At 38.7% G+C, this 24474-nt stretch overlaps 4 protein-coding genes and 1 long non-coding RNA gene across 9 annotated transcripts; 3 read left to right on the top strand and 2 right to left on the bottom strand.

Moving 5' to 3' along the window:
* Nucleotides 1–1962: 1962 nt before the first annotated feature.
* LOC130985799 (uncharacterized) lies at nucleotides 1963–5173 on the bottom strand. The gene is made up of 3 exons (XR_009089091.1): nucleotides 4668–5173; nucleotides 2702–2768; nucleotides 1963–2188 (listed from the first exon to the last, which is right to left on the bottom strand). It is a non-coding gene; the product is annotated as an uncharacterized LOC130985799 (long non-coding RNA).
* A 1560-nt stretch (nucleotides 5174–6733) lies between these two features.
* Nucleotides 6734–7625, top strand: LOC130985798 (secreted RxLR effector protein 161-like). The gene has a single exon (XM_057908921.1). The coding sequence runs from the start codon at nucleotides 6734–6736 to the stop codon at nucleotides 7427–7429; it is 696 nt and encodes a 231-aa protein (XP_057764904.1). The 3' UTR covers nucleotides 7430–7625.
* Nucleotides 7626–8303: 678 nt separating this feature from the next.
* Nucleotides 8304–10738, top strand: LOC130985797 (protein RRC1-like). Of its 3 annotated transcripts, none has more exons than XM_057908920.1 (6): nucleotides 8304–8759; nucleotides 8932–9006; nucleotides 9311–9382; nucleotides 9525–9690; nucleotides 9776–9847; nucleotides 10529–10738. In XM_057908920.1, exons 3-6 carry the CDS (start codon nucleotides 9314–9316, stop codon nucleotides 10552–10554), a joined length of 333 nt encoding a protein of 110 aa, XP_057764903.1. In that variant the 5' UTR covers nucleotides 8304–8759; nucleotides 8932–9006; nucleotides 9311–9313; the 3' UTR covers nucleotides 10555–10738. The 3 variants fall into 3 exon arrangements, with proteins under 3 accessions (XP_057764903.1, XP_057764901.1, XP_057764902.1); XM_057908918.1 differs by having other exon boundaries at nucleotides 8932–9142; XM_057908919.1 differs by having other exon boundaries at nucleotides 8932–9176.
* Nucleotides 10739–13520: 2782 nt separating this feature from the next.
* On the top strand, nucleotides 13521–18650 carry LOC130985795 (uncharacterized). Its single transcript, XM_057908914.1, has 3 exons — nucleotides 13521–16532; nucleotides 16726–18089; nucleotides 18203–18650. Exons 1-2 carry the CDS (start codon nucleotides 15144–15146, stop codon nucleotides 17041–17043), a joined length of 1707 nt encoding a protein of 568 aa, XP_057764897.1. The 5' UTR covers nucleotides 13521–15143; the 3' UTR covers nucleotides 17044–18089; nucleotides 18203–18650.
* A 64-nt stretch (nucleotides 18651–18714) lies between these two features.
* On the bottom strand, nucleotides 18715–21519 carry LOC130985796 (autophagy-related protein 8C-like). 3 transcript variants are annotated; one of them, XM_057908916.1, is made up of 6 exons: nucleotides 21125–21519; nucleotides 20869–20931; nucleotides 20061–20116; nucleotides 19934–19986; nucleotides 19052–19170; nucleotides 18715–18978 (listed from the first exon to the last, which is right to left on the bottom strand). In XM_057908916.1, exons 2-6 carry the CDS (start codon nucleotides 20903–20905, stop codon nucleotides 18875–18877), a joined length of 369 nt encoding a protein of 122 aa, XP_057764899.1. In that variant the 5' UTR covers nucleotides 20906–20931; nucleotides 21125–21519; the 3' UTR covers nucleotides 18715–18874. The 3 variants fall into 3 exon arrangements, with proteins under 3 accessions (XP_057764899.1, XP_057764900.1, XP_057764898.1); XM_057908917.1 differs by having other exon boundaries at nucleotides 21064–21218; XM_057908915.1 differs by lacking the exon at nucleotides 21125–21519 and having other exon boundaries at nucleotides 20869–20974.
* Between the last annotated feature and the right edge of the window lie 2955 nt (nucleotides 21520–24474).

Genomic DNA, 24474 nt, shown 5'->3' with positions numbered 1-24474 from the left:
GTGGACCGTTCCCTACACAAGCAAGAGGTGGATATTCGTACTTCATAACTTTTACTGATGATTTTTCGAGGTATGGATACGTGTATCTCATGAAACACAAATCTGAGGCCTTTGAGAAATTTAAGGAGTTTAAGTTAGAAGTCGAGAAGCAACTTGGGAAAAGTATCAAGGCTCTTCGATCGGATCGAGGAGGAGAATACTTAAGCCATGAGTTTCTTGATTACTTAAAATCACATGGAATTCGGTCAGACTGGACACCTCCGGGAACACCTCAAATGAATGGGGTATCCGAAAGGAGGAATCGGACTTTATTAGATATGGTTCGATCCATGATGAGTTTTGCAAGTCTCCTTTTATTCCTTTGGGGCCAAGCCTTACAGACCGCTATTTATATTCTGAATAGAGTTCCTTCTAAATCAGTTGAGAAAACACCATATGAACTATGGTGTGGTAAAAAGGCAAGTCTTAACCATATGCGGACCTGGGGCTGTCCTGCTTTTGTTAAGAAAATGATGACTGATAAGTTGGAACTAAAAGTGAGAAATGCTATTTTGTGGGATATCCTAAGGAAACAATTGGATATTATTTCTACGTTCCCGGTGATCACAAGGTGATAGTTTCCCGGAATGTGACGTTCCTAGAAGACATCTATGTCTCTAAAGAACAAGGTCACAATACGATAGAACTTGAAGAAATTCAAGAACCACAAAATAACATAGAGGATGAAAACTTATCTAATGGTGTGGACAAGAATTCAGTGGGAGTCATTGATGATCTATTGGGAAGGGGAATATCTCCTAGAGAGACGCCTCAAAACAATGAGATGCATCAAAGATATGATGATACAATAGTTGTATTACCACAACCTCAAGAAAATCTTGAGGAAATCCCTGAAAATTCCGAAACTGTTGAAACGTTCAACACAGAGGAACCTCCTCACGATCAGAATGTACAACCTGAGCAAACGCAAGAACAACTCCATAGGCCTCGTAGGAATCGTCGAGCACCTGAAAGACTCAATCTATTGGTTGAGAACCAAGATGATGAAGTCGATCTGGATGATGATGAACCTAAGACCTATACCGAAGCGGTGTCGGGCACCGACTCGGAGAAGTGGCTTGAAGCCTTAATTTCTGAAATGGACTCGATGTACTTCAATCTAGTCTGGGAACTAGTTGATTTGCCAGATGGGAAATATCCCATAGGCTGCAAATGGATCTTCAAAAAGAAAAGAGATGCAGATGGCATAGTACGAACCTACAAGGCTAGGTTGGTGGCAAAGGGTTATAGTCAACGCGAGGGCATTGATTATGACGAAACCTTTTCACCAGTCGCAAAGATCAAGTCCATTAGGATTTTACTTGCTATAGCTGCATACTATAACTTTGACATTTGGCAAATGGATGTCAAAACCACGTTTCTCAATGGAGAACTTGAAGAGGAAGTCTATATGACTCAACCTGAAGGTTTTGTATCCAAAGAAAGGCCGAATGCGGTATGCAGGCTAAAGAAGTCCATTTATGGACTTAAGCAAGCTTCTAGGAGTTGGAACATTTGCTTTGACAGAGCTATCAAATCGTTTGATTTTGTCAGAAGCAAAGAGGATCCATGTGTTTATAGTAAACGCGAGAATGGAAACATTGTCTACCTTATCATATATGTTGATGACATTTTGATTATGGGTAGTGATCGTTCCATGATGCAATCCGTGAAAGATTGGATGTCTAGTTCCTTCATGATGAAGGACTTGGGTGATGCTTCCTATATCCTTGGGATAAAGATCTATCGGGATAGATGTCACAGCCCGCCCTAACTAGGGATAGTTAGGCCGAGTGATCCACGACTAGGGATGGGGTTAAAGAAGAAGGGGAAGAAAAGGGGCGTCATTTATAGCCGTAAAACTTACTCATCTTAATAAAACTCGTCATTTTTATTCATTAATACTCAATTGAAAACAGTCTATGAAAGACAGCATAAAACTTAATTAATATCATTAATCAAGTTATACATCATATGAAACCATTCTCTTAAGACTCAAAGTATGACATAACATACTATAACATCAACAACATCTTGCAGCGGAAAGTAGCTAGACATATGTATGAAGACATATTCTAGACAAGTTAACTATTTATTAACAACCCTGGAGACTCCGCTCATTGCAGCACCATCATCACATCAGCTCAACCTGCACATTTAGAAAACATATGCAGGGCTGAGTACAAAAGTACTCAGTGGGCACGTATGCCTAAGTATAAAAATACATGCTTCAAAACTGTAAATTGTCATGCCATCATAAACAGTACAGCAAGGGAGTTTTAGCTAAAAGGCCCAAGCTTACTAAATTCATTTGTGATTCTTAAAGTTCGACTGATCAGTCTAAGTTCTCTTGTAATCTATCATATCTGGAACTGTGTGCCGGAGAGGTGGCCACCTCTCACGGTCACTTGACCGGCCAACCCGCTAGATGACTCACGGTCACTGGTGTACACTAGCCCTGGCAGGATAGCTATCAACTGCTCAGGACCCGAATTCGATTGCATCATTGGCAAAGCCAAAGCAGATAGATATCATACTAAAATTTAAACATTTTATGGCAAGACAATACTTGAAATAACTTTAACTCAAAGATTTTATCATGAAATAACTTGCTTGAACGTAACATTTAAACTCATTTGATATATATGAAAGTAATGCCCACCTCGTTGTGTCTCTGTATCAATGAGTAACGTCACTCTCTCCCTCAAGTCGTTACTTCCCAAAAAGACCTTCATCGTTATGAAGAATCAGTGAGAAGTTATTAAAGAAAACTCGATTAATAATCTAATCTCTTTTATGAAACATTAGTATCTCTAATGTTCATCTCTCTTGGTTGTTAATCAATATAACAATTATTATCTCTCGTCATTACTCATTAATTATAACATCCTTATGTTATAATTAGTAGTGCTTCAATTAAAAGAAATATTTAACTCATCGAAAAGTCCACTTTCTTAGCAGATCAATTCGCTCACATCTCATCTAATAAACCAATTAGAAAGTTAATCTTTCCATTAGGCATGTATTTGAATCACGGGTCAACAAGAATTGACTATGCTCAAATCCTAATTTCACTTAGAAATTATAATGATTATTTGATGATATATCAAAGTATTCATTAAAAATTTCGGCATGACCTATTCATATATAATGTCAGTCACGAGATTTCAACGCGTGAATCTCACTACGTGAACTCGTCTCTCGACTCAAAACTTAACATCTTGACATCTTTTCAACGCAAACCAAACAATTCAAAATCATCAAAACTCTTTATCAGTAAACTATCATTTATACTCGAAACCAATTGTTCGAGTGTCAGATACCAACACGTATGTGCGTAAATCAAAACTCTCACAACTTACACCATTTAGTCATATCGTATCATCCATCAAAACAAATATAATCAAGTTGTTATCTAGAAAGTTTTGCTGTTTTTGTGTCATCTTTAAAAATTCATAACAACCAACTCAATCATCATAAACTCTCATACCAACTGATCTCAAAAACTTCATGAAGTGTAGTTCACTCTAAAAATGGTAGTTAACCAAAAAGGTTAAAGGTTTTTTTGAAGATATTGCTCTTTTAGTGCAGGCTGTCAAAGATTGACAGTTTCTGCCAATTTTGTTTAGGCCATTAGAAACCAAGGCAAACCTTAATAAAATTCCATCAAATTTAATCATCCAAAACTAAAGGTATCCTTGAAGATTTGGTTAAAATTTCACAAGAGAAAACGTTCATATGATCTGCCAAATAAACAATGAAACTCATACACTTTTACTGTTGGACAAATATGACAGCAGAACAGGGCATTTTTGAAATAATAAACTGCTCTGTTTCAGAGGTCATAAAAATCGAAATCTTATGTTTTTAGAAAAGTATTGAAGTCTAGTTTCGTTTAAAAAAAACGGTGATGCAAAATCCTTCATGGATTAATAGATATAAACGTTTTTGTGAAGTCTACCAATAGTTGACAGATTCTGTCAAGGATTTTTCAAAATATCTTTAAAATAGCAAACATCATCCAAAAGACATGAAATTTTGCAGCAACGAAATACACATATCATAGATAAACATACTAAAATTTCAGAGCCATCAAGCAATGAAAACTCATCGAAACATAAGCTTGAAACTGCTGTAAAATTTTGACAGAATTCCAGTTTTAATTTCGTTCAACAATTATCATCCATAAATTGTAAATCAATTAGCATGCTCATGTGATATCGTAGAACACATATACGCAATAATATTCATTATGCAACGTCTCAAACTTCACGAATTTAAATAATCATACTCTAAAAATTTATACAATTTTCGTGCTTGGAAAAATACGAATTTAATATATATCGATTCTAGCATACCCCTAAGCACAAATATCAAGTCAAAACGATCAAACAAAAATCGAAAGACAAGCTAATATGTGAAAAACGGGGCTGCCCTCATGGGTTTCATAGCTACGGTTCGTTCCGTTCTTACTCCCTTCATTAAACATGCTCAACATCTACCCAAGAACAACATACTAAAATTTCACGACGATCCGACGTCGTTTCAAAATAAAGTCGAGAATCGACGTTTTTCGACGTCGACGAAAATCGAAAAGAAAACCATCAAAACGTAGGTAGAGATCTTACCTACTTAGATACGTGATCGAAAAGATGATCGGCGCTCGTCTCGGTGCTCAAATCGGAGGTCAAAAGCTTGAGCTCAAGCTAAAATGAAAATGGCGTGAACTAGTGTGTGTTTTAGGTGTTGTATGTGTGAGATTAAAGTGTGAGTGGAGTGTTTGGGTGATACAGCCGTATAATATGTGTGAGTGAGTGGGGTTGGGTGGTTGGTGGAGTGGTTAGGGTAGGGTAGGTTAGATAGTATATTATCCCACTTAGTCGTTAAATATCTCGTTTCGTCTCGTTTTAACGACTAACTACCCATATTCTTCGTTACTCGTCCTCTTAACTCCTACTCACTTTCATTACACTCGTAATTCTATATAAATATAGAAAACGCAAGCTCGTTCTCGAAATTCTGATAAACAAGCTCGGTTCGTTTATCGAGAAATCCCGGTTTACTATTCACTCGTCGTCCAAAAATAAAAACTTTCATTATTGGACTCGTATCGAAAAACTAAGAATATTTCTCGACGACGTGCACGTAAAATTTTGAAAGTCGACAAAAAGACGAAATAGCCATATTTTACTATTCATCGTCAAAAAGTCAAAAATTTCAAAAACGTCTTAACGGACTCAGATTTCACTTCCGAGTTCATCGTTCTCATTCAAATAATTATCTCGAATTATTCAAATACTCAAACTCAACTACGGATTTAAAATCCCACATCATCCACACATCATCAAAAGAACATCTCAACGTCTTAAAAATAACAAGGGAACTTCATATAACTCCTCATCTCTTTACAAAGTAAATCAAACAAGGGATCTAACCTTAATTACTCAAACTCAAGCAATTAATCACGTAATCAAAAGCCCGGGTATTACAATAGACCTAATAGATTGTTGGGATTATCACAGTCCACTTACATAGACAAATTGCTAAGGCGCTTCTCAATGGAAAATTCCAAGAAAGGATTTCTTCCTATGGGACATGGTATTATCTTGTCTAAGAAGTAGGGCTGGGAATTTCGGGTTCGGGTAATCGGGTACCCGATACCCGACCCGAAAAAATCGGGTATAGGGTACCCGATACCCGATTTTTTCGGGATCGGGTACGGGTTCGGGTAGTTAGGGGTTCAAAAAATCGGGTATCGGGTATACCCGATCGGGTATCGGGTATACCCGAAAATACCCGATTTTTTTAATTAATAATTTTTAAACTATTTAAATTATTTAATTAAATTACATATGAAAATGAAATCTAAAACTAAAAAGTAAAAAAAAACTCCCAGCCCTAATCCCGCGCCCCCCCTGTTTTGAGTTTTCAATTCATCCCTTCCCTCCCAAGTCCCAAATCGCAATTCCCAGCCCTAGAACTGTGAACTCTCGGCTCTCACGTCCAGCCCCGGCCGGCCGCCACTCGCCGTCGCCCCTCGCCCCTCGCCAGTGCAGCAGCCGTTCCGCCTCCGGCCTCCCCAGTCCGCGACCCTCGCCTCGCCTGTGGCAGCAGCCGTTCGCCGCCGCAGCAGCCCGTGAAGCTCGTTCCCAGTCCCACCGCGACTCGCCCAGTCGCTCCGCCTCCGAGCTCCGACGAATCGCCCCCACCGCGCCGCGCCTCCTACTCCTGGACTTCCAGATTTCCAGTTCGAGAATCCCTACGCGCCTCCCACTTCTACCGGCGACCCCGTCGGGGTCGGGTTAATGTCGAGAATCCCTCCCACTTCTCCCTCGTTCCAGATCTTCTTCTTCTTCTTTTTTTTTTTTTAAATAAAGATTTTCTATGTTAATGTTGAATTTGCTGCTTTGAATTTGGTCATTGTCTCATTGAATTGGAATTGATTTGTATGATTTTCTTGATCTGTATGAATTGGAATTTGCTGCTGCTGATTTTCTTGATTTGTAGGGAAATGGCTTAAAAAATATCGGGTATTAGGGTACCCGATTTCAAAATCGGGGTCGGGTTCGGGTAGTGGTTTTAGGGTATTTTCGGGTTCGGGTACCCGATTTTTTCGGGTAGGGTACCCGAACCTGACCCGATTCCCAGCCCTACTAAGAATGGTTGCCCTTCTAGTGACCAAGAGATTGAATACATGAAAAGGATCCCATATGCATCTGCTATAGGATCTATAATGTATGCCATGACATCTACCAGGCCAGATGTGGCTTACGCGCTTAGCATGACAGGCAGATTTCAGCAAAATCCCGGTGAGGAACATTGGAGAACTGTCAAGACTATTCTAAAGTACCTTAGAAGGACTAAAGAATACTTCTTAGTCTATGGTGGACAGCCAGAGTTATCAGTTACTGGGTATACTGATGCTAGCTTCCAAACAGACCATGATGACTATAAGTCACAGTCTGGCTATGTCTTCATCCTCAATGGTGGAGCAGTTAGTTGGAATAGTTCCAAACAAAGCACTACTGCCGATTCCACCACCGAAGCCGAGTATATTGCTGCATCTGAAGCTGCCAAGGAGGCTGTTGCTCTGTTAGAGTTCGTGAAAGAACTGGGTGTCGTTCCAAGTACCAATAGTGCAATACCATTGTATTGTGACAACACTGGTGCGGTTGCGCAAGCAAAGGAACCAAGACCCACGAATAGAAACAAGCACATTCCCCGGAGATATCATCTGATCAGAGAAATAATAGAGAGAGGCGATGTGAAATTAGAAAGAGTACCCACTGATGATAACTTAGCTGATCCTTTCACCAAGCCGTTGTGTATAGCAAAACACAACAAACACTTTGAGAGCTTGGGTGTTAGACATGTTGGAAGTTGGCTTTAATTTAGTGGGAGTTTTGTTTGAATGTCTTAGAAACAATTTGTAATGAGACATCCTTACTTGATCACATTTATATATATGTTATTTGATTTCATGGGCTTGTGCATTTATTGGAATAATTTGTTTTATTGTTTGACATTATTCTTTTATCTGTTCCCTTGAATTATCACTGTTATTAATGATGTGAGACATTAATGATATAAGTGTAATTCTAAAAGTGCCCTAACCAACACTACTACAAAAATGCACATACATAACGCTTCATACATAACGGTTTTTTTAAAAAACCGTTATGTATGAGCGCATTTTTTGAAAAGATAACGGTTTTGACAAAAAACCGTTATCTATGTACTGTTGTCCATGGAAATAGATAACGGTTTAAGTTAATCCGTTATGTTTATGCGTTATCTATTAGTTTCATACATAACGGTACTACAAAACCGTTAAGCCGACCGTTATGTATGAGCATCTTTTTATAACGGTTATTCCAACGTTAAGAAAAACGTTATATATGAATGTCATTTATAACGGTTTTGAAAACTGTAATGTATAAATATTTTTTTTTAATTTTTTTTAATTTATATTATATTATATTATATTTAAAAATAAAAAAGAAATTGATTATTATAAAATCTAAATCAATTTGTAAATATAGACTTTGAAAATTAAAAACTCATAATTTTTTTTTTCATTAAGTAACAGTTATATAAAATCTGAAAATATTATTAATAACTTAATACCAAAAATTAATTATCAGTAAAAGTGAAATAAATGAAAAAAGAAGAAGAAGAAGAAGATTGACTTCTTTCACGCTAAGTACTCCCGCTCAACTTTCATTCCTAAGTCCAAATCTCTACAACCACCGTCTCACCGCCACCTTCGCAACGCCATCGTCTCACCCACCGTCGCACCGCCACCGAAGTCTGCTGCCTCCGGTGCTTTGTCCTTGGCCTCGGCCGACGAATGTAGCAGTCAATGTCGCGCATCTCTCCCATCGTCCTTCTCGGTCTTCCCCACCCCCAAATCCTAAACCCTAGGTTGTCGCAGGCGGCCTGCCATCGAAGCTTCTTAGGAAAGCCAACTTTCCCCTCACGACCTATCTCGCACTCCTCTATTTTTCCCCCAAATCCAGAACCCTAGGTCGTTTGTCGCCACCGCCACCGCCTCCACCGGTAGTCACCTCCCTTGCACTGAAATACTCCGATTTTGATGGCGGCGGCCCTCTCTCTCGTAGATAATATGCACAAATTGGGCACAACTTTATCTTTCTAGGGTTCTAAATCGCACCGGTAACGACAGTTCTCTCCCTATCTCTCTCCACTCTCCAACTTCAGTAAGTCCTGAACTCTGCACTTCTCTACTCTGGGTTCCAATTTTTAAATTCTCGAGCAATTTTGTAGTTTATGCATACTTAGTAAGTTCTAGTTCTTTTCTTCGGAGAACCGGGTGTTGCAGTTGATTGATTCTTGTAGTCTGCCTTAATTCAATTGTTTCTTGCACTGTAGGTATTGAATTCGCAGGGGGGATTGTGAATTCTTGATTGCTCCGGGTCCGAATTGTTATGACAGATTTCTTAGGTGGTAAGCATTGCTTAATTGAAGATTAGGCATGGCGGATGCTCACAATGAAATCATGTCTTGTATTCCTGTGCTCTAAGACCTAAATAAATGCAAAACCTGCATGCTCATTTGTTATACCAGCAACAAATTCCCTACCGTTAGTCTCCCTCTCTCTTTAATCATCTGCTGCGGTAAATAGCAAATGCATAATTCTATGCCTTCACTATTTAAGTAATCTGCATATATCTAGAACTAGGCCTTTTGCAGAATGTGAAGTCTTGTTGTGCTCAGTTCTTTAATCCAATTTTGATTGTTGTTTCTTCAGTGGATGCCCGAGCTTCGTCGTTTCGCTCCCAATGTTCCAATCGTGCTAGTTGGAACAAAGTTAGATAAGATTGTAAGTTGGTTGAATGTATAAAAGGAGACATATGTGATATAATAGGCTCACATTGGTTACACGTTTTCCCTGTGTAGATCTCCGGGACGACAGGGAACATCTTATCTAATATGTCTTTTATTGTTATTTTCTTCCCATTTAGGTTGATGAGAATTTCCTTTTGCGGACATTTGGAAGATTCGGTCCTATTGCCAGTGTAAACATCATGTGGCCGAGGACAGAAGAAGAACGGAGACGGCAAAGGAATTGTGGATTTGTGGCTTTCATGAATAGAGCTGATGCTCAAGCTGCAAAGGATGAAATGCAAGGTTTGCTTGTGGTTCTTCAGACGTAATGGTATACTTTTTATCTAGCTTACAATCTTATGATAATCCGTTCTTGTCTTGTTCCCAGGGGGCAACTGTCATTTTATCCGGTCCTTCTGGTCCCCCAGTAACTGCTGTTCCAAGCCAAAACTCAGAATTGGTAGGTAATCTCATCTAGAGTTTGCATTTTGGTTTTCTGTTCAACACAAATATGGGAGGAATTGACAGTTCCTTGCAAACACATATTGGTGGCAGTTTATACCTGCTATATATAAATCTATCACTATGTAAAATGTGGCATCAACTTTGAAATAAGCTTTTATGTTTACATTTGTATCAGGTATGCACGAACTATGCAAATGTAATATGTAATTCCTTAGATATTTGAAATCTGCTGGATGTTATAAAAAGCAAGGCCATCTGCATTCTGCATCTCAAAAAATGGGAGCTTTAATTTTCTTTGTTCACTCTAAATGATGTTGACTAATACGTGGGGAATCCTCTATTCAATTTTTTGTTTGAGCTTGGTTCAAAGGAACATACTTACTATGTGTGGAGGCTCTATTCATTTGCTCAGGTGAGCTTTTTGTTATTATCAAACTGTAGAGTGCAGCCTTGACAATGCATATTTATATATTTTTTGACCCCTAGTACCTTTTAGTTACAAAAATTCCTTATCTGGTGGTTATCTCGACAGTCCATTAGGAAGTCTGGCTTTCTAGATTGTGTTGACAAAGGCGGGCTCAACTTGATTCTGCCATAATGCCTAATAAAGTGTTTCATTATGTGTGGATGTATAGTTGGTAAAAAATCATGATTTTTTCTTCTGAAATTTATACAGGTATGCCTCTGGGACTACTTCAATAAGAAGAAGCAAACTATATTAATTCCATGGAGAAGATGGTGCTATTCTTGTCCCTGGTGGTGTAGTTAGTATAAAATTGGGCGATATGAAGAACCTAGTGCTTATATGGTGGGAGAATTGTTAGACATAAATGTATGTGATATTTATGAATATTTGGATGACAATGTATGAATATTTTGGATGTTATATAATACTATATGTTATCGATGGCAATGTCTTTTTGTTGTTTTATAATTATTTCTTTAATTTTTTAGATAAATAACAGGAAAAATGAAAAAAATATATTACAATTAGAAAAAATGCAAAAAACTGTTATAAAAAGTGCAAAAAAAACCGTTATGTATTTCTATCAAAGATAACGGTAAAAACCGTTATAAAAAGTGCAAAAAATCGTTAACTATGATAAAAAAAATAATTTAAAAATTCTAATACATAACGGTTATATCATTAATACATAACGGTAGGAACCGTTATGTATAATTGTTAAAGATAACGGTTATGTACAGTTATGTATGAGCGCATCATACCGTTATCTATACTACTATACATAACGGTTATAAAACCGTTATGTATGACCATATCATAGATATCACCACTATACTTATCGGTTTTTTGGGGTCATACATAACGGATAAAATCCGTTATGTATGAGCGTTTTTGTAGTAGTGCAATGGTTATCAAGAATGGGATATTGATGACACGTAATAGGTTGGCATGTGGTTTGCATCATATTCTTAGAGAATGTAGTTGATCTCACAACTACGAGATATTTGATTCTCGTGATGGACACATGGATACTTTGGAGAGTATCGGTATACCCAACTATTAAATCATTTGTTCTAGTGTCTATGATTTAATAGTGTGTGGAGTATGTAATAGTCCTTTGACTTGAGGTCAATACTCATTTTGTTTGTTGAGTGGTGTGCTTTGACTAAGTACAATGCTTGCACTCCATCTAAGGGGTAGATACGGCTTGTGTTGGGTACATCATGAGGCAAATGAAAATGGTAGTTGAGCCAAGAATAGGATTCATTCCTCGATTTGAATTTCGAGAGAACACTTCAAATTCTCTATATTATTTGACCGTTAGTCATTGGCCAATGCAAAGATATATTCAATTAGAAGTAATTGAATATGATCGAATGGGTCATATAATAAAGATGAGATAAATTGATTGAGCTATTTTGATAGACACATGGCAGATCATAGGCTCAATCGAGTGGTTCGTGAATGAAAGGATATTACATAAACTTCATATAAAGGTTTGTTTACATAATCCACGTAAACGTTCTTCATATATCGGGTTCGCTACACAACACAGTCTAGGAGTTTTGTGTAGACTTTAATTTGATTATCGACGATAATGGAGGCCTATTGGGTCACACTTTATGTGTATTGTTGATTCGCTCAATGGTGCAAAGATAGTGCTTGGTGTTTAATCTAATACTAGTCCAAGTGGGAGATTGAAAGATATCTTAATGGACTAGATTAGGATATATATGATATATTCTAATAACCTAATTAATTAGTTATTAGTTGGACTATTGGACTAATTAATTGTAGACAAAAGAAAAGGCCCGGCCCTATTAATCTAGGGTTAATAGGCGGCCATCATTAATATAAGAATAAGAATGTATTTCTTTTGTCTGACACGTGAGAACACAAGAGAGAAAAACACACAGAGCAGTATAGTATTCAATCAGGATTTCCTAGCTTTCCGTGATTGAAACTTGCACTTGGAATTGTTCCTGCATCGGATCTGCATACACGTGGATACCTCTAGTAGTGGATTCAATTGCAGGAAACGTCACGATCGTTCTACCGCACAACAAGTAAGTTATTCCAACTGTTGTGTGTTTTATCTCTACACATGAATATAATTATAAATCTAGATCTTATCCTTGATTGTATTTCCGCTGCGTATCATTAGATAATGTCAAGGATTACTAACAAAGTTTATAAAGAATATGATAGTTATATAAGCAATTTCTTATTAATAGATATTCTTTTACAATAATACACGAATTTAATTTTTAATTCAGAAAAATAACTCCTATGAAGGTTTGTCAAATAAATCGACGAGTTTCCCCCTCACGAATAAATAAACTGACGAGTTCGGGTATAGTCTTAATTCTTCATTATATATCTATAGAATTTGGCACCATGATCTGTAAACTAAAATAAAACAAAAGGGTTAATTGTCCAAAAAAAAATCATACAAATATTTAGTCAATATTGAAATGACAACATAGCTTTGTAATCTTTTTAAGTAAACTCTGCTGGACAATAACTACAATTTGGAAGCGCCAGTGCACATCACATGTGATGATAATCCACGTTAGTCCTTTTGTTGTCCATGTTGTATTGTTATCCAAATGAAAGAGTACATATCACGGATCCTATGATATACATACATTATACTCCCTCCGTCCACCAAAGATATGCCACAATTTTCCTTTTCGTCCGTCCACAAAAAATATGCCACATCCATTTTTAGTAGTAGGGTCCACATCATACCACTCACATTTAAAGTGGGACCTTTACTCCACTACCAACTTCACTCACATTTTATTAAAACCCGTGTCGAAAGTAAAGTGGCATATCTTTGGTGGACGGAGGGAGTAGTATTAATACTGGTTTGGTTCAAGTAGAGGAATAAAAATGAATGTAATCAAATAAAGGAGTGAAATTGTAATAATAACCATTACTTTTATTGAGTGTTTAGTTAAACAATGGAAATGGACCATTAGTAAGGATTTTTTTTCCCCCACTATTTTTAGGGGTAACAAATTGGGTGATTGAATTACCCTCAAGTAAGGGTAATGGTTAACTCATTATCAAATCAAACAACAAGTAATGAATTCAATTAATTGAATTCATTTCCAACATCTAAAAACACCCAATTAAAAATGGGCTTAGTATATTACACCTACAAGTTAAATAACATTAATTTTACTGTGATACTCCCTCCGTCCACCAATTAAAACCCTACTTGCATTTAAATATTTGTCCACCAATTAAAACCCCATTGTGCTTTTTGTACCCTTTTACCCTCTCTCTTTACTTTAAATTAAATTACTACCCTTTGCCATTAATTATCCCACCTCATTTTTTACCCCATTTAATTAACTAACTAATCATTCCCCTAATTAATCTAACATGATTTTTCGCCACTTTCAAAGCAACCACAGATTTGGGCCAATTTTCCTTGAAATAGTGTCCGGCCATTTTATGTTCTAGATTTTCGTTGTTCTTCATTTTGAGGATCCATGAAACTCTCTCTCTCTCTCTCTCGACTTCATTAATCTATGAATCTCTCTGCACACAAAATGTCTCGATTCAGCGATTCGGACACAATTGTGTCGGAAACCGAATTCCCGACCTTCAATCTCTCTGAGTCGGAGTCGACGATGCCGGAATTCGAAGCAGCGGGCTTCGATCTCTCTGAATCGGCGTCGTTCTTGGAGGAATCCGAAGCAACAGGCTTCGATCTCTCTGAATTGGACCTGTTCCTGACGGAATCTGAAGCGCCGGGCTTCCATCTCTCTAAATCAGACAGGTTCCTGCCGGAATCGGAAGTGCCGGGTTGAGAGGCGGCGATGCGACTGGCTGGATATGAGAATCTCCTTAAATGAATGACAAATTTCTTTTGCCTCCACTCTTTCATTCATACTGTTACTTGAAACATACAAGGAAAAGAAATTGACAGAAAAAAATGAACGAAAAATTAAGAAGGAAAGATTAATAAAAATAAATAACAAGAAAAAAAATGAAAAAAAAAAACAGAATTTTAATTTAAAGAAGAAAAATAACAAAAAAATAATTTTAATAAAACTAAATTCATAAAATAAAAGAATTTTCTAATCAAAGATTAGTAGAAGTAATTCAATCTCTTAACCACTACCCTTGTATTTCACCCACAACACCTTTTTTAGTTTTCTTAGTCTCCGTGCCCATCCTCAAATGAGGCTTTAATTGGTGGACGGAGGGGTGCCCATCCTCAAATGGAGTTTTAATTGGTGGACGGAGGGAGCAGTATTTATAGAACATGAAAAGGACAAAAGAGAAGAGAAATTGTAAGCTGCGGAACTAGGAAATGGAAACCTAATGATCCCCATGCCCCTGCATTCCACTTTTTTTTTTTTTTAATTATTAAACACCACCAAAAGTCGTGCCCGATTTGGAGCTACTCAGCACAGCTTCACCCCTTAAGACTAATATGCCCCCTCACCATTCCCTACTTATAACCAAGATTAGCAATAAATTCTCAAATTAATGTACAATTAAATCAAGGAAACATGAAAATAGAACAAGTTAAGCCAGGAGAGGAAGAGGCACAAGGTGCGCCTTTAAGGAATTGGAAAAAAAAAAAGAGAAATAAAGCGCGGAAATAAAGATTCAAAAGAAAGAAAAGAAACGGAAAAAAGGATATAAAACGCAGGGTAGTAGCAAGTTTGACCCCCCACCGGCCTAAATCTAACCTCTTGAATTCATTTTGACAGAGCAGAGAAGGCAACGACAAATTGAAGTTCCAAATAAAGAGTTAAAATAGTCACAATTAAATCAAAGAGGGGCCACCGCAGACAACCCAATGTCCAAGTCTTCAACGACGTCGACGGCCGCCGTCATCCGCCCCCATGATTTCGTCGACAGCCCCATCCACTACGCCGTCGCCACAGGCGACCACTTGGCTCTCAACAAACTCCTATCTAGCCTACCCAAAATGCCCGATCCCACCCTAATCCACACCGAATCCGAATCCCTCGCTCACGAACGCATCGCTGAACAAATCTCCGCCGCCCTCGACGGCCGCGACAACAGACTCAGGGAAACCCCACTGCATATCGCCGTGCGACTCAACGATGCCGCCGTCGCTCGCGCACTCGCTGCCGCCGGTGCCAACATATCCCTTCAGAACGCCGCCGGCTGGAATCCCCTGCAGGAAGCGCTCCTCCGCCGCTGCCCGGAAATCGTCGCCCCCCTCGTCCAGCACCACCACCTCGCCGCCTGGTCCAAGTGGCGGCGACGCCTCCCCCGTCTCGTCGCCGCCCTCCGGCGAATGCGGGATTTCTATATGGAGATCTCATTTCACTTCGAGAGCTCCATCGTACCATTCGTCGGGAAAATCGCCCCCTCCGATACTTACAAAATCTGGAAGCGCGACGGAAACCTACGGGCCGACACCTCACTCGCCGGCTACGACGGCCTCAAAATACAGCGTGCCAATCAGAGCTTTCTCTTTCTAAACGACTTCAGTAACAGCAGCAGCATCGACATTCCAGAAGGCTCCCTCCTCATCCTCAACCACGACGAGAAAAAAATCTACGACGCGTTCGAGAATGCGGGGAATCCATTATCGGACGCCGACGTTTCCAATTTCTGCAACCAAACCAGCGTTTATCGACCGGGAATGGATGTAACCAAAGCGGAATTGATCGGCCGCACAAATTGGAGACGCCAGGAGAAAACGGAAACTGTTGGGGAATGGAAAGCTAGGGTTTACGAAATGCACAACGTCATGTTCACTTTCCGTTCACGCAAAGTGAACGCCGCTGAGCACAGAGACGATCCGTTCTCGCCGACGTGCGTGCTGCCGCTGGAGATGGACGAGGAGTCGGATGAGGGTTTCATCGTAGCAGAGAACCCGAGATTCAGCGACAGACAGCGGCGGCACAGCAGTTTCGTGAGAGAGGATCGGGAATTTGTGACAGTGTCGAGGAAGAGTGTGGATATAATTCCAATCGACTCACGGAGAACGAAGGCGCCATGCGCCGGAGACAGATTGGCGGCGGCGCCGGCAACGAAGGAGAAGGAGTACGCGAAGAGTTTGCGGCCGATGGTATGGCTGACGGAGCAGTTTCCGCTGAAGACGGAGGAGTTACTGCCGTTACTCGATATCCTGGTGAATAAAGTTAAGGCCGTCAGGCGCATGCGGGAGATTCTGACGACGACGTTTCCGACTGGGACATTTCCCGTAAAGGTGAGGGTCAAAATCGACAATTCACTACTTTTGGGTGGGCCCGGGCCCCGGTTTTCTGATTCAGTGCAGGATTGTGATTTGCTTTTGCTTTAATTCATTCTTTTCATGCATATAAGTAAAACCAACGCCCTTCCGTGGGGCCCGCGATCATCCTTTTACTTGGAAATTTAATTTCTTTTTATTATTGAATCAGGTTGCGATCCCTGTGGTTCCTACAGTGAGAGTGGTGATAACGTTCACCAAATTTGTGGAGCTGCAGCCAGCCGACAATTTCTTCACTCCGCTCTCGAGCCCAAGGCAATTTGCTAATGGAAGAAGCAGCGCTGAAGAGACCAGCAGCGGCTACTTCTCCTTGTCGTCATCGTGGCTGAGGGGCGGCCGCCACCAAACAAGCGGTGGCAGCGGCCTCCCGCAAGATCCTTTTGCGATTCCCAGCGGCTACAGCTGGAGTAGTTTTGATGAAAAGAATAGGAAATTGAGCAAGTCCAAGTCCACCAGAAGAACTAAATGAATATAGTATATCATTTACCCTTATTATGTTTATGGCTTTATTGTTAGTAGATGCTAATTTAGATGTTAGGAAAATATTTTTATTTGTATTATACTTGTGCACAAACACAGGCATAAGCATTTTCCCCCTAGCTTTCGACTTTATTTAATTTGTTCCAAATCTGGCCATATACGTAATGTGATGTACTCCTACTATTGTTTCTAATAAAGATGCAATAGAGTTCTGGTTTAGATATGCATTTTAGGAGAAATAAATAAATAATGCACACATGTTTTAAGACGTGCAAACTGCATCAATTCCAATTTGCAAGAAAAGCATCATCTCAGATGGGCTGCAAGATAGGAAGGAATCAATTAAAATACCTAACTTGCCAAAACAACAGACCATGGGTTTTTCCATTCAAAACAAAAAATGTTGAAAGGTGAAGAAAAAAAAGAGAAAAAGTGGAAATACTGAAGAGGAAGGAAGATCTGGTGGTCAATAAAACAAAGAGTTTGACACGCAAATCAAGGTGTGGTAGAAAGTAGTAATTCAACGACAAATCTGTGTGTGAAAAGGAAGCACCACAAATCCACAATCGTAATAATAATAATATCTCAATCTCAAGCCGTGGAAACTTCACCCTCAAGTTCCTCTTGTCAGTCCAAATTAGCATAGTATAAAAGTAAAATTTCAAACGACAAAAGAAAAAAAACCTAAAAGATTTTGTAACCAATAAGGTGACAGCCCTGGCCAAGATGCTCAAAGGTTAAATTTATTTGTAAATAAAATCTGAAATGGGATTAGGCCAAATAGAATGGAGTTGGTATTAAAAAATAGATAAGAAACAATAATGTGCGAACCAAAACGTTGCTTAGAAAGACAGTAACCTGTGAGTTGGCAATTCTTCTTAAAGAAAAGGAAAGTCAGTTAAAATGACAGCCCATCCACATGCATCCTTGTTTATACATCCCATATATGTATATCTACCCTTGAGAATCACCTCATTCTTCATTCAATTTCAACTCATCTAAAATCTAACCTCTCCTTGCTATCTTCCACACCAGGTAAGTAATCTCTCTCTCTGCACCTAAATTCTTCTAATCTATGTAGATCAGCACCAATCAGATCTATTATGAAAGCAATATTTCCTATTCAATCCATGCATGTCTATATGCAGGCAAACAGCGATGGCCACCGATGGGCCAAGCTGGGCAGATCAATGGGGTGAAGGAGGGTTTGGTGCTATGGCAGATGATGACACCAAAGGCAACAAAGACACTGGAGCTGACAAGAAGGCGTCCGCCTCCGGCGGGTTTGGGAAGGCCAAAGCAGCAGCGGTGGCGGGTGCACAAAAGGTCAAGAACAGCACATCGATGAGCATAAAGTGGGTAAAAAATAAATGCCAAAAGAAAACCTCTAGCACATGAACACAAAGGTTTATCAGTGGTCACATAGCTATATGTATGTTCCAAGCTACAGAAATGACATTTGATTTCCCAAAACATGTAATGCAACGTTAGACTTTGAAGCTATTCGAATATCCAGGTAGACAGCATAAAATCCGTACCCATCCTACCATTTTTTAAGTCAAGTTATCCATACAATTTCATCTTCATTATGATCAATCAAGATGCTCTCTCTATTCATGCATGGGGATGGGGTTATCTGAGATGAAATGGCTCGTTTAAGTTCACATAATATAAACAGATATTCATTCGACAAGGTATTGTGCAGGTAAGTTTCTTGTGGAAGGTTCAACAAGAAACTAAAAGCCAGATGAACGTAGCAAACATAGTAAATGAACGGAAGAGAAATTTACAATTGAAATGCTATCTAAAGAAATAGATTGTCACTGCCCTTCATAAAAGCCAAACGTGTTCTCGCCACTATAAGTCATGTAGAGAAATCCATCCTCATCCTTGTATTCATCATAGATTGCAGACAACAAAGAAGCTATAACAACCAAAGCACATTGTAAGTGAACTACAAATATGAATAGGCATTCAATCATAAGGAGCCCACTCACCAGTCGGAGGTAGCACGTCCTTGACAAAGATAAAGATAGCTTTCTCAGCACTCAGTTTGATCCTCTTCCGAACCACATAAACAAACTGCCCCACGGTCAGGTCAGCAGGAACGAGATATCTGCAAGTCATAGGAAGAAAGGGTGATTGGGCACTCTAGGCGTCCATTAGTCGCATATCTATCAGTCACAAATAAAGCCCTAGGAAGATACAGAAAAAAAAAAAAAAAAAAAAAGACATGCATTTAAGCACTATCGATTACTAAATGGGAAAAACACGTGTGCAAGCGAAAGTGCCAAAGGATTGTAAGGATTCTTCTGTGTACATTAACTCATGCACATAAAAGAGTAACTCAGCCAAAAATGACTGAATCAACATTCAATATCAATAATTAAATGAAAGACCACTGCTCAGCATATTTAGCACTAAAGATTATTCACCAAATGAGTAATCATTCCAACAAGGACCTTACAGCTCAGAATTAATTAATATAATCAACTAGCACATATTATAATTTACATTGCTGATTACATAAACTGAAAAGTAAGGCAAAGATGAACTAAGATAGGTAACTAAGCCTTATCCCAGCATTAAAGAGAAAATCCTACTTATTACAGTAGTCCTTCTGTTTTTTCTGGGAGTCGGGGGATTGATCTCTTTTACTTTTACACAGGGGAGGTCCAACACTTCTGTACCGTGAAGGTGGGTGTGTGGGGTGGGGGGACAGTTCTTAGTCAACAAGCATCTACAAATTATAGTTCTTATTTAGTTGTAACTGGTTACTACACATAATAATTACATCAAAGCCTATAAAAATATTAGAAAGAAAATTAGATTAACGAGCTCTTTACACCACAGTTAACTAGTTAAGTTGCAGCACTCACTTCTTTTTATCAATGTCAGGAACATCACTTCTTTCTGCCTTCTCCACGATGACCTAAATGTATAATAACAAAAAGGAAATAAGAATTACAAACACTGCGAATGTGGAATAAATTGTTAATAACTCACTGGAATTCTATCCGGATATTTCTCTCTGATGCGAGCGGATTCTGCCTGTCTTTTCTCTGCAGTAATGGACAACAAAACATGAGTGATGACTAATGAATAAGGAGATTTTCAGATGAAAAGACCAAAGCTTTCTAGCAATCTTTAAGAATGAAATGCTGGACGAGCAAAAACGCTATATATGAAGAACAATGTAAAACATAAATTGCAACAGTTTTAGTCCCAGCCAGGATGCCCTAATAAAATAACCACGGATCGCACCTATCCAATTCCTACAGTACGAAAGTCAGCTGTTCACGACTATGAAACTCACACAGTTAACTCTTGCTTACAATCAAATATAGAAACATCAGCAAAGTACAAGCTTCAAGAACTCTAATTCAGAAAGTGGTGATGCCCCATTACATCCCTGGAAGTATGTCAGCCAATTTAGGGGAGCTTTCAATCTGACTGTTACTGTTTCATTATCAGTATACCACAAGAAGGGAGGACAATTTTTTTTTTTTTTTTTCCATTTACAATGCTGAAAGAAATGGAACAAGAGTATTCAACTAAGGTTTTATATTCACATATGATACTGCAAGAAATCGAATACATGTATTCAACCCAAAAACAAACCAATCAGATAGCACTGGTATTCAAGCAATACATAATTAAACCACAAAGTCAGAAGAAAAATAGAAAGAAAAAGAAAACACTTTTCCCTTTGGGAAAGATACCAATCAAATAACACGGGCTACCAAAACATTAATACCATCAAATGATCATGTTACCTAAATCGATCAAAATAGGTCAAGGGAGAAAGGCATACCCAAAGGGTGCTCCAGTTTGAAAGAACTCTTCGCCATCAGAAGATTCGATGTTTGATCTCCAACTGCGAATTTCAGACATCGAAACAACATCAAGAAACATAGAACAAAAACTGCTTAACTTCACAAATACCAACACCCGAAAGGCCAGCAAATACACAGAATCAACAACTATATTTAAACGTCACGGGTTAAACTTTTGCGTGGAGAGAGCAACTAAACACACAAATTCAAGCAGACGTGTGGTCGGAAACTTACTAAAGACGAAACAAAGCGCAGTAAATTGAAGCTTGAAGGGTGACTGAATATAATTTGGGACGTTCCAAACAAGGTAGGGGGATAAAACATATGAAATCAAGATTGCGGTAGGGTTGAGACTTATATTGAGAAGGAAACGAAATGAGGTGTCTCATTCGTACACGTAATTGGTATCTTGATTGACAAATTACCTCAAATTTTTTAAGTGTTAATTTGGTCTAAAATTAATAAATTCTGGCATTCTGATTTTTTTTTTCATTCTTAAACATTTTCTTGTAATTTTTCATAATAATAATAATATAATAATAATAATAATAATAACATGGCTGCGGAGCATATTTGATTTTTCTCAAAATATTTCATTCTTGTTTCATACTAATATACAATAATTTTTTTTTTATTGGGATCTTTTCACGATAACATTTTGATTATTTAACCACAATTAGTTGCCATGTTATTTATATTTTTGGGCAGAATCCATCACCATGGGAAAATTCAAGAAAATAATCATTTATTGAGTATTATGAAATACGAATGAAACGGCGGACTGAGAAACTACGTCGTCTGGGTTGGGTTGAAGAGTGTTGGGATCAGGGGCGGAGCTAGGGGTGGGGCAGGAGGGTCACTGGGCTCCCCTAGGATTTTAAAAAATACTAGGATATTTTTATAATTTTATATTAAAAATAAAAAATATATAATTTTATCTACATCATTATCTTGTTGAACTATTTTATATTGTAATTGATATGTAAACTTCAGAGTTAAGACGTTTAGAATAAGTAAAAACATAATTAATTTATGCATATCATGCTTGAATTGGATTCTAGAGATTTTTTTTTGAATTTGATATTGAAAGTTATTTTGCCTTACAAAGTTTCATGGGATTTTGGAAAATAAAATAACGAACTATTTTGAATTTGCAATTTTAACGTCTTTTGAGTGTGACGAATTAAATCACTATTTTTTTCAAGTTTTGCAATTTTGTCCCCCTGTTTTTTTCCATCGCTAGAGTGTTGAATTGGAGCTTAAGTGATTAGTAAAAACGATGAAGTTTTTGTGAGGCTTAAACGACATCGTTTTGTACCATTTCAATTAAAAATTTCTCCAAATTAGAGACTGTATCATGTATTTGCATAGGTCATTCGATATGAGCGAAAGAGAGCTATCTCAATATGAACGTGAGTGGTCTCGTAATGAACTCAGTATGTGTAGCTAAGCCCCATACCCGAAGAGGAAAGTCCAATCCCTCCCCGAATATAGATAGAAGTTGAGCCAGAAAAAGGGTGGCTTGCCGGATATATCAAAATTCAACCAGATAAGCTCACCACATGTTCTCTGAGGCCTGCCGCTGCTAAATCACCCTACCTTTCTAACTCGTCATCTTAAGAAATACTATAATATTCAATATTTAGTAATTTTATTACAAAATACATCGTAACATGAATATGAGCTTGAAAATATGTTAAGATGTGTTTTTTGTAATTTAAATAATATTATAATTGTGTTATTGATTATCATTTATTTTTAATTTAATTTAATTTTTTATTTTTTAATTTAATTATTAATTTTCTTTTAAAAAAATTGCCCCCCTGAATCGAAAGTCTGGCTCCGCCCCTGGTTGGGATTAAACACAAATTATTCTGGCGTTGTGATAGATATGGAGTATTTATTTTGGGCTCTTAATATTATGATTTAATTATCATGTCATATAAGTATTTATGTAATCACAATTAATTGCCACGTCATTTACATTTTTGGCGAGAATTCGTCGTTGTGAGAAATTCTAAAAAAATATGATTTATTGTCTATTATAAAATACTAGAAAAGAAAAATTATGGGAAAAACTAAAATGTTCGAATTTATTACTATAATTTTAGACTAAATTTACCCTGTTAAATATGCCACCTCACATTAGGGAAAATTCTAAAAAAAATTAGGGTTAATAGCCGGAAAATACACCAACTATCACTGGATTTGCATATTGATGCAGCCCGAATAGAGCCAAGCTCGCGCCAGAGCAGAGCTGAATCCCGCGCCAGACCAGAGCCAAGGATGCCAAAGCTGAAGTCGTTCCGCCAGAGCAGCGAAGTCATGCACTCGCCAGAGAAATCAAAAGGCCAGCGCAGCGGAGTCGAAGGACAGCGCAGCGAAGTCGAGTGCCAGAGGAATCCAGAGCAGAGAAGCCGAGTCTTCCAGAGCAGCGAAGTCGTCTCGCCCGAGCAGAGGAGTCCTCCCGCCAGAGGAATCGTTCCGACAGAGGAATCTTCCCGCCAGAGGGATCCTCCCACCAGAGGAATCGTCCCGAGCAGAGGAATCATTCCAACAGAGCGAACTTTCAGAACAAAGCAGAGCGGGCGTTTACAGAGCTGGCGTTTCCAGAGGGGCGTCTTCCAGGCTGGCGTTCTCGCCCGAGTTGTGAAAACTTGCTGAGCAAGTTTATTTGTTTCATTTGTTTTCGTTATTTCCTTCTTTACATTAGGGTTTCCTTTGTTTTCGTTATTTCCTTCATTAGATTAGGGTTTTTAGTTTGCCTATATATATGGCGGCTGTATGGAATGAAAGAAGAACTTATATCTTTTATCAATCAAATTTGTGAGATTATTCTCTCTTGAGGACTTCGAGTCTTCCTGAATTTTGCCCAGGCAAATTCAACCTATCGACGAATCGACGAGTTCATCATCCCTCGCTGTGTGTCATTCATCGTCTCTGAGTTGCTGCATCAATCGTACGTTGGGGTTAGGGATCCGCTCTCTAGAAACGGCGTAGATTAGATCAGGGGTTTTGGGATATTCCACACTTATATCTTTATTTCAGTTCTCGTTTCAAGGTCTAGAGATCTACAGATCTCTTGTTCATATCACATATTGCACATGACCTTCAAAAATAGCTCCAGAATACATCACCTTTTATTTTAGTTGTAATTTGCACACGCGTTGACCACCACCTTTCAAAACTTCACCGCCGCTTGGAGAACGCCGCACCTTCTTCCTCGGATTCGCCTAGGGTAAAAAGTGGAGAATGCTCAAACGACGCTCCGACGACTAGTGCGGCAAGGAAATCGGCAGCGCCGAGTTTATCCTTGCAAATCCGGTTGGTTTGGTTGGTGGAGGCGATGGACCGGCGCAAACTGGGGTTTGTTGTTGCGTGGCGTGTGTGGGTCGAAGAAGGTCAGAGGTGGCGATGGCTCTGCCACTGATAGGGGCGGCGTCGCCTTCGTCACTTGGGGTGAAAAGGGGGGAATCCCCAGATTTGCACACGAGCCCAGATCTGCTTCCTCGGATTCGCCTGGGGTAAAAAGTGGAGAATGTTCAAACGATGCTCCGACGACTAGCATGCCGGATTTATCCTTG

This window comes from Salvia miltiorrhiza, chromosome 5 (assembly GCF_028751815.1).
Source record: "Salvia miltiorrhiza cultivar Shanhuang (shh) chromosome 5, IMPLAD_Smil_shh, whole genome shotgun sequence".
Lineage (NCBI taxonomy): Eukaryota > Viridiplantae > Streptophyta > Magnoliopsida > Lamiales > Lamiaceae > Salvia > Salvia miltiorrhiza.
The sequence above is the reverse complement of the archived record's forward strand: the minus strand, read 5'-3'. Positions and strand labels throughout refer to the sequence as shown.

What these genes read in the sequence shown, in the direction of transcription:
- LOC130985797 (XM_057908918.1), top strand. Translation starts at nt 9,107, where the DNA reads ATGCTCATTTGTTATACCAGCAACAAATTCCCTACC. An exon ending in GAACAAAGTTAGATAAGATT is followed by an intron (nt 9,383 to 9,524) that starts GTAAGTTGGTTG and finishes CTTCCCATTTAG; the next exon opens with GTTGATGAGAATTTCCTTTT. An exon ending in CAAGCCAAAACTCAGAATTG is followed by an intron (nt 9,848 to 10,528) that starts GTAGGTAATCTC and finishes AAATTTATACAG; the next exon opens with GTATGCCTCTGGGACTACTT.
- LOC130985796 (XM_057908915.1), bottom strand. Translation starts at nt 20,959, where the DNA reads ATGTTGTTTCGATGTCTGAAATTCGCAGTTGGAGATCAAACATCGAAT. An exon ending in CAAACTGGAGCACCCTTTGG is followed by an intron (nt 20,117 to 20,868) that starts GTATGCCTTTCT and finishes CCATTACTGCAG; the next exon opens with AGAAAAGACAGGCAGAATCC. An exon ending in CCTGACATTGATAAAAAGAA is followed by an intron (nt 19,171 to 19,933) that starts GTGAGTGCTGCA and finishes TATGACTTGCAG; the next exon opens with ATATCTCGTTCCTGCTGACC.
- LOC130985795 (XM_057908914.1), top strand. Translation starts at nt 15,144, where the DNA reads ATGTCCAAGTCTTCAACGACGTCGACGGCCGCCGTCATCCGCCCCCAT. An exon ending in CTGGGACATTTCCCGTAAAG is followed by an intron (nt 16,533 to 16,725) that starts GTGAGGGTCAAA and finishes TTATTGAATCAG; the next exon opens with GTTGCGATCCCTGTGGTTCC.
- LOC130985798 (XM_057908921.1), top strand. Translation starts at nt 6,734, where the DNA reads ATGAAAAGGATCCCATATGCATCTGCTATAGGATCTATAATGTATGCC.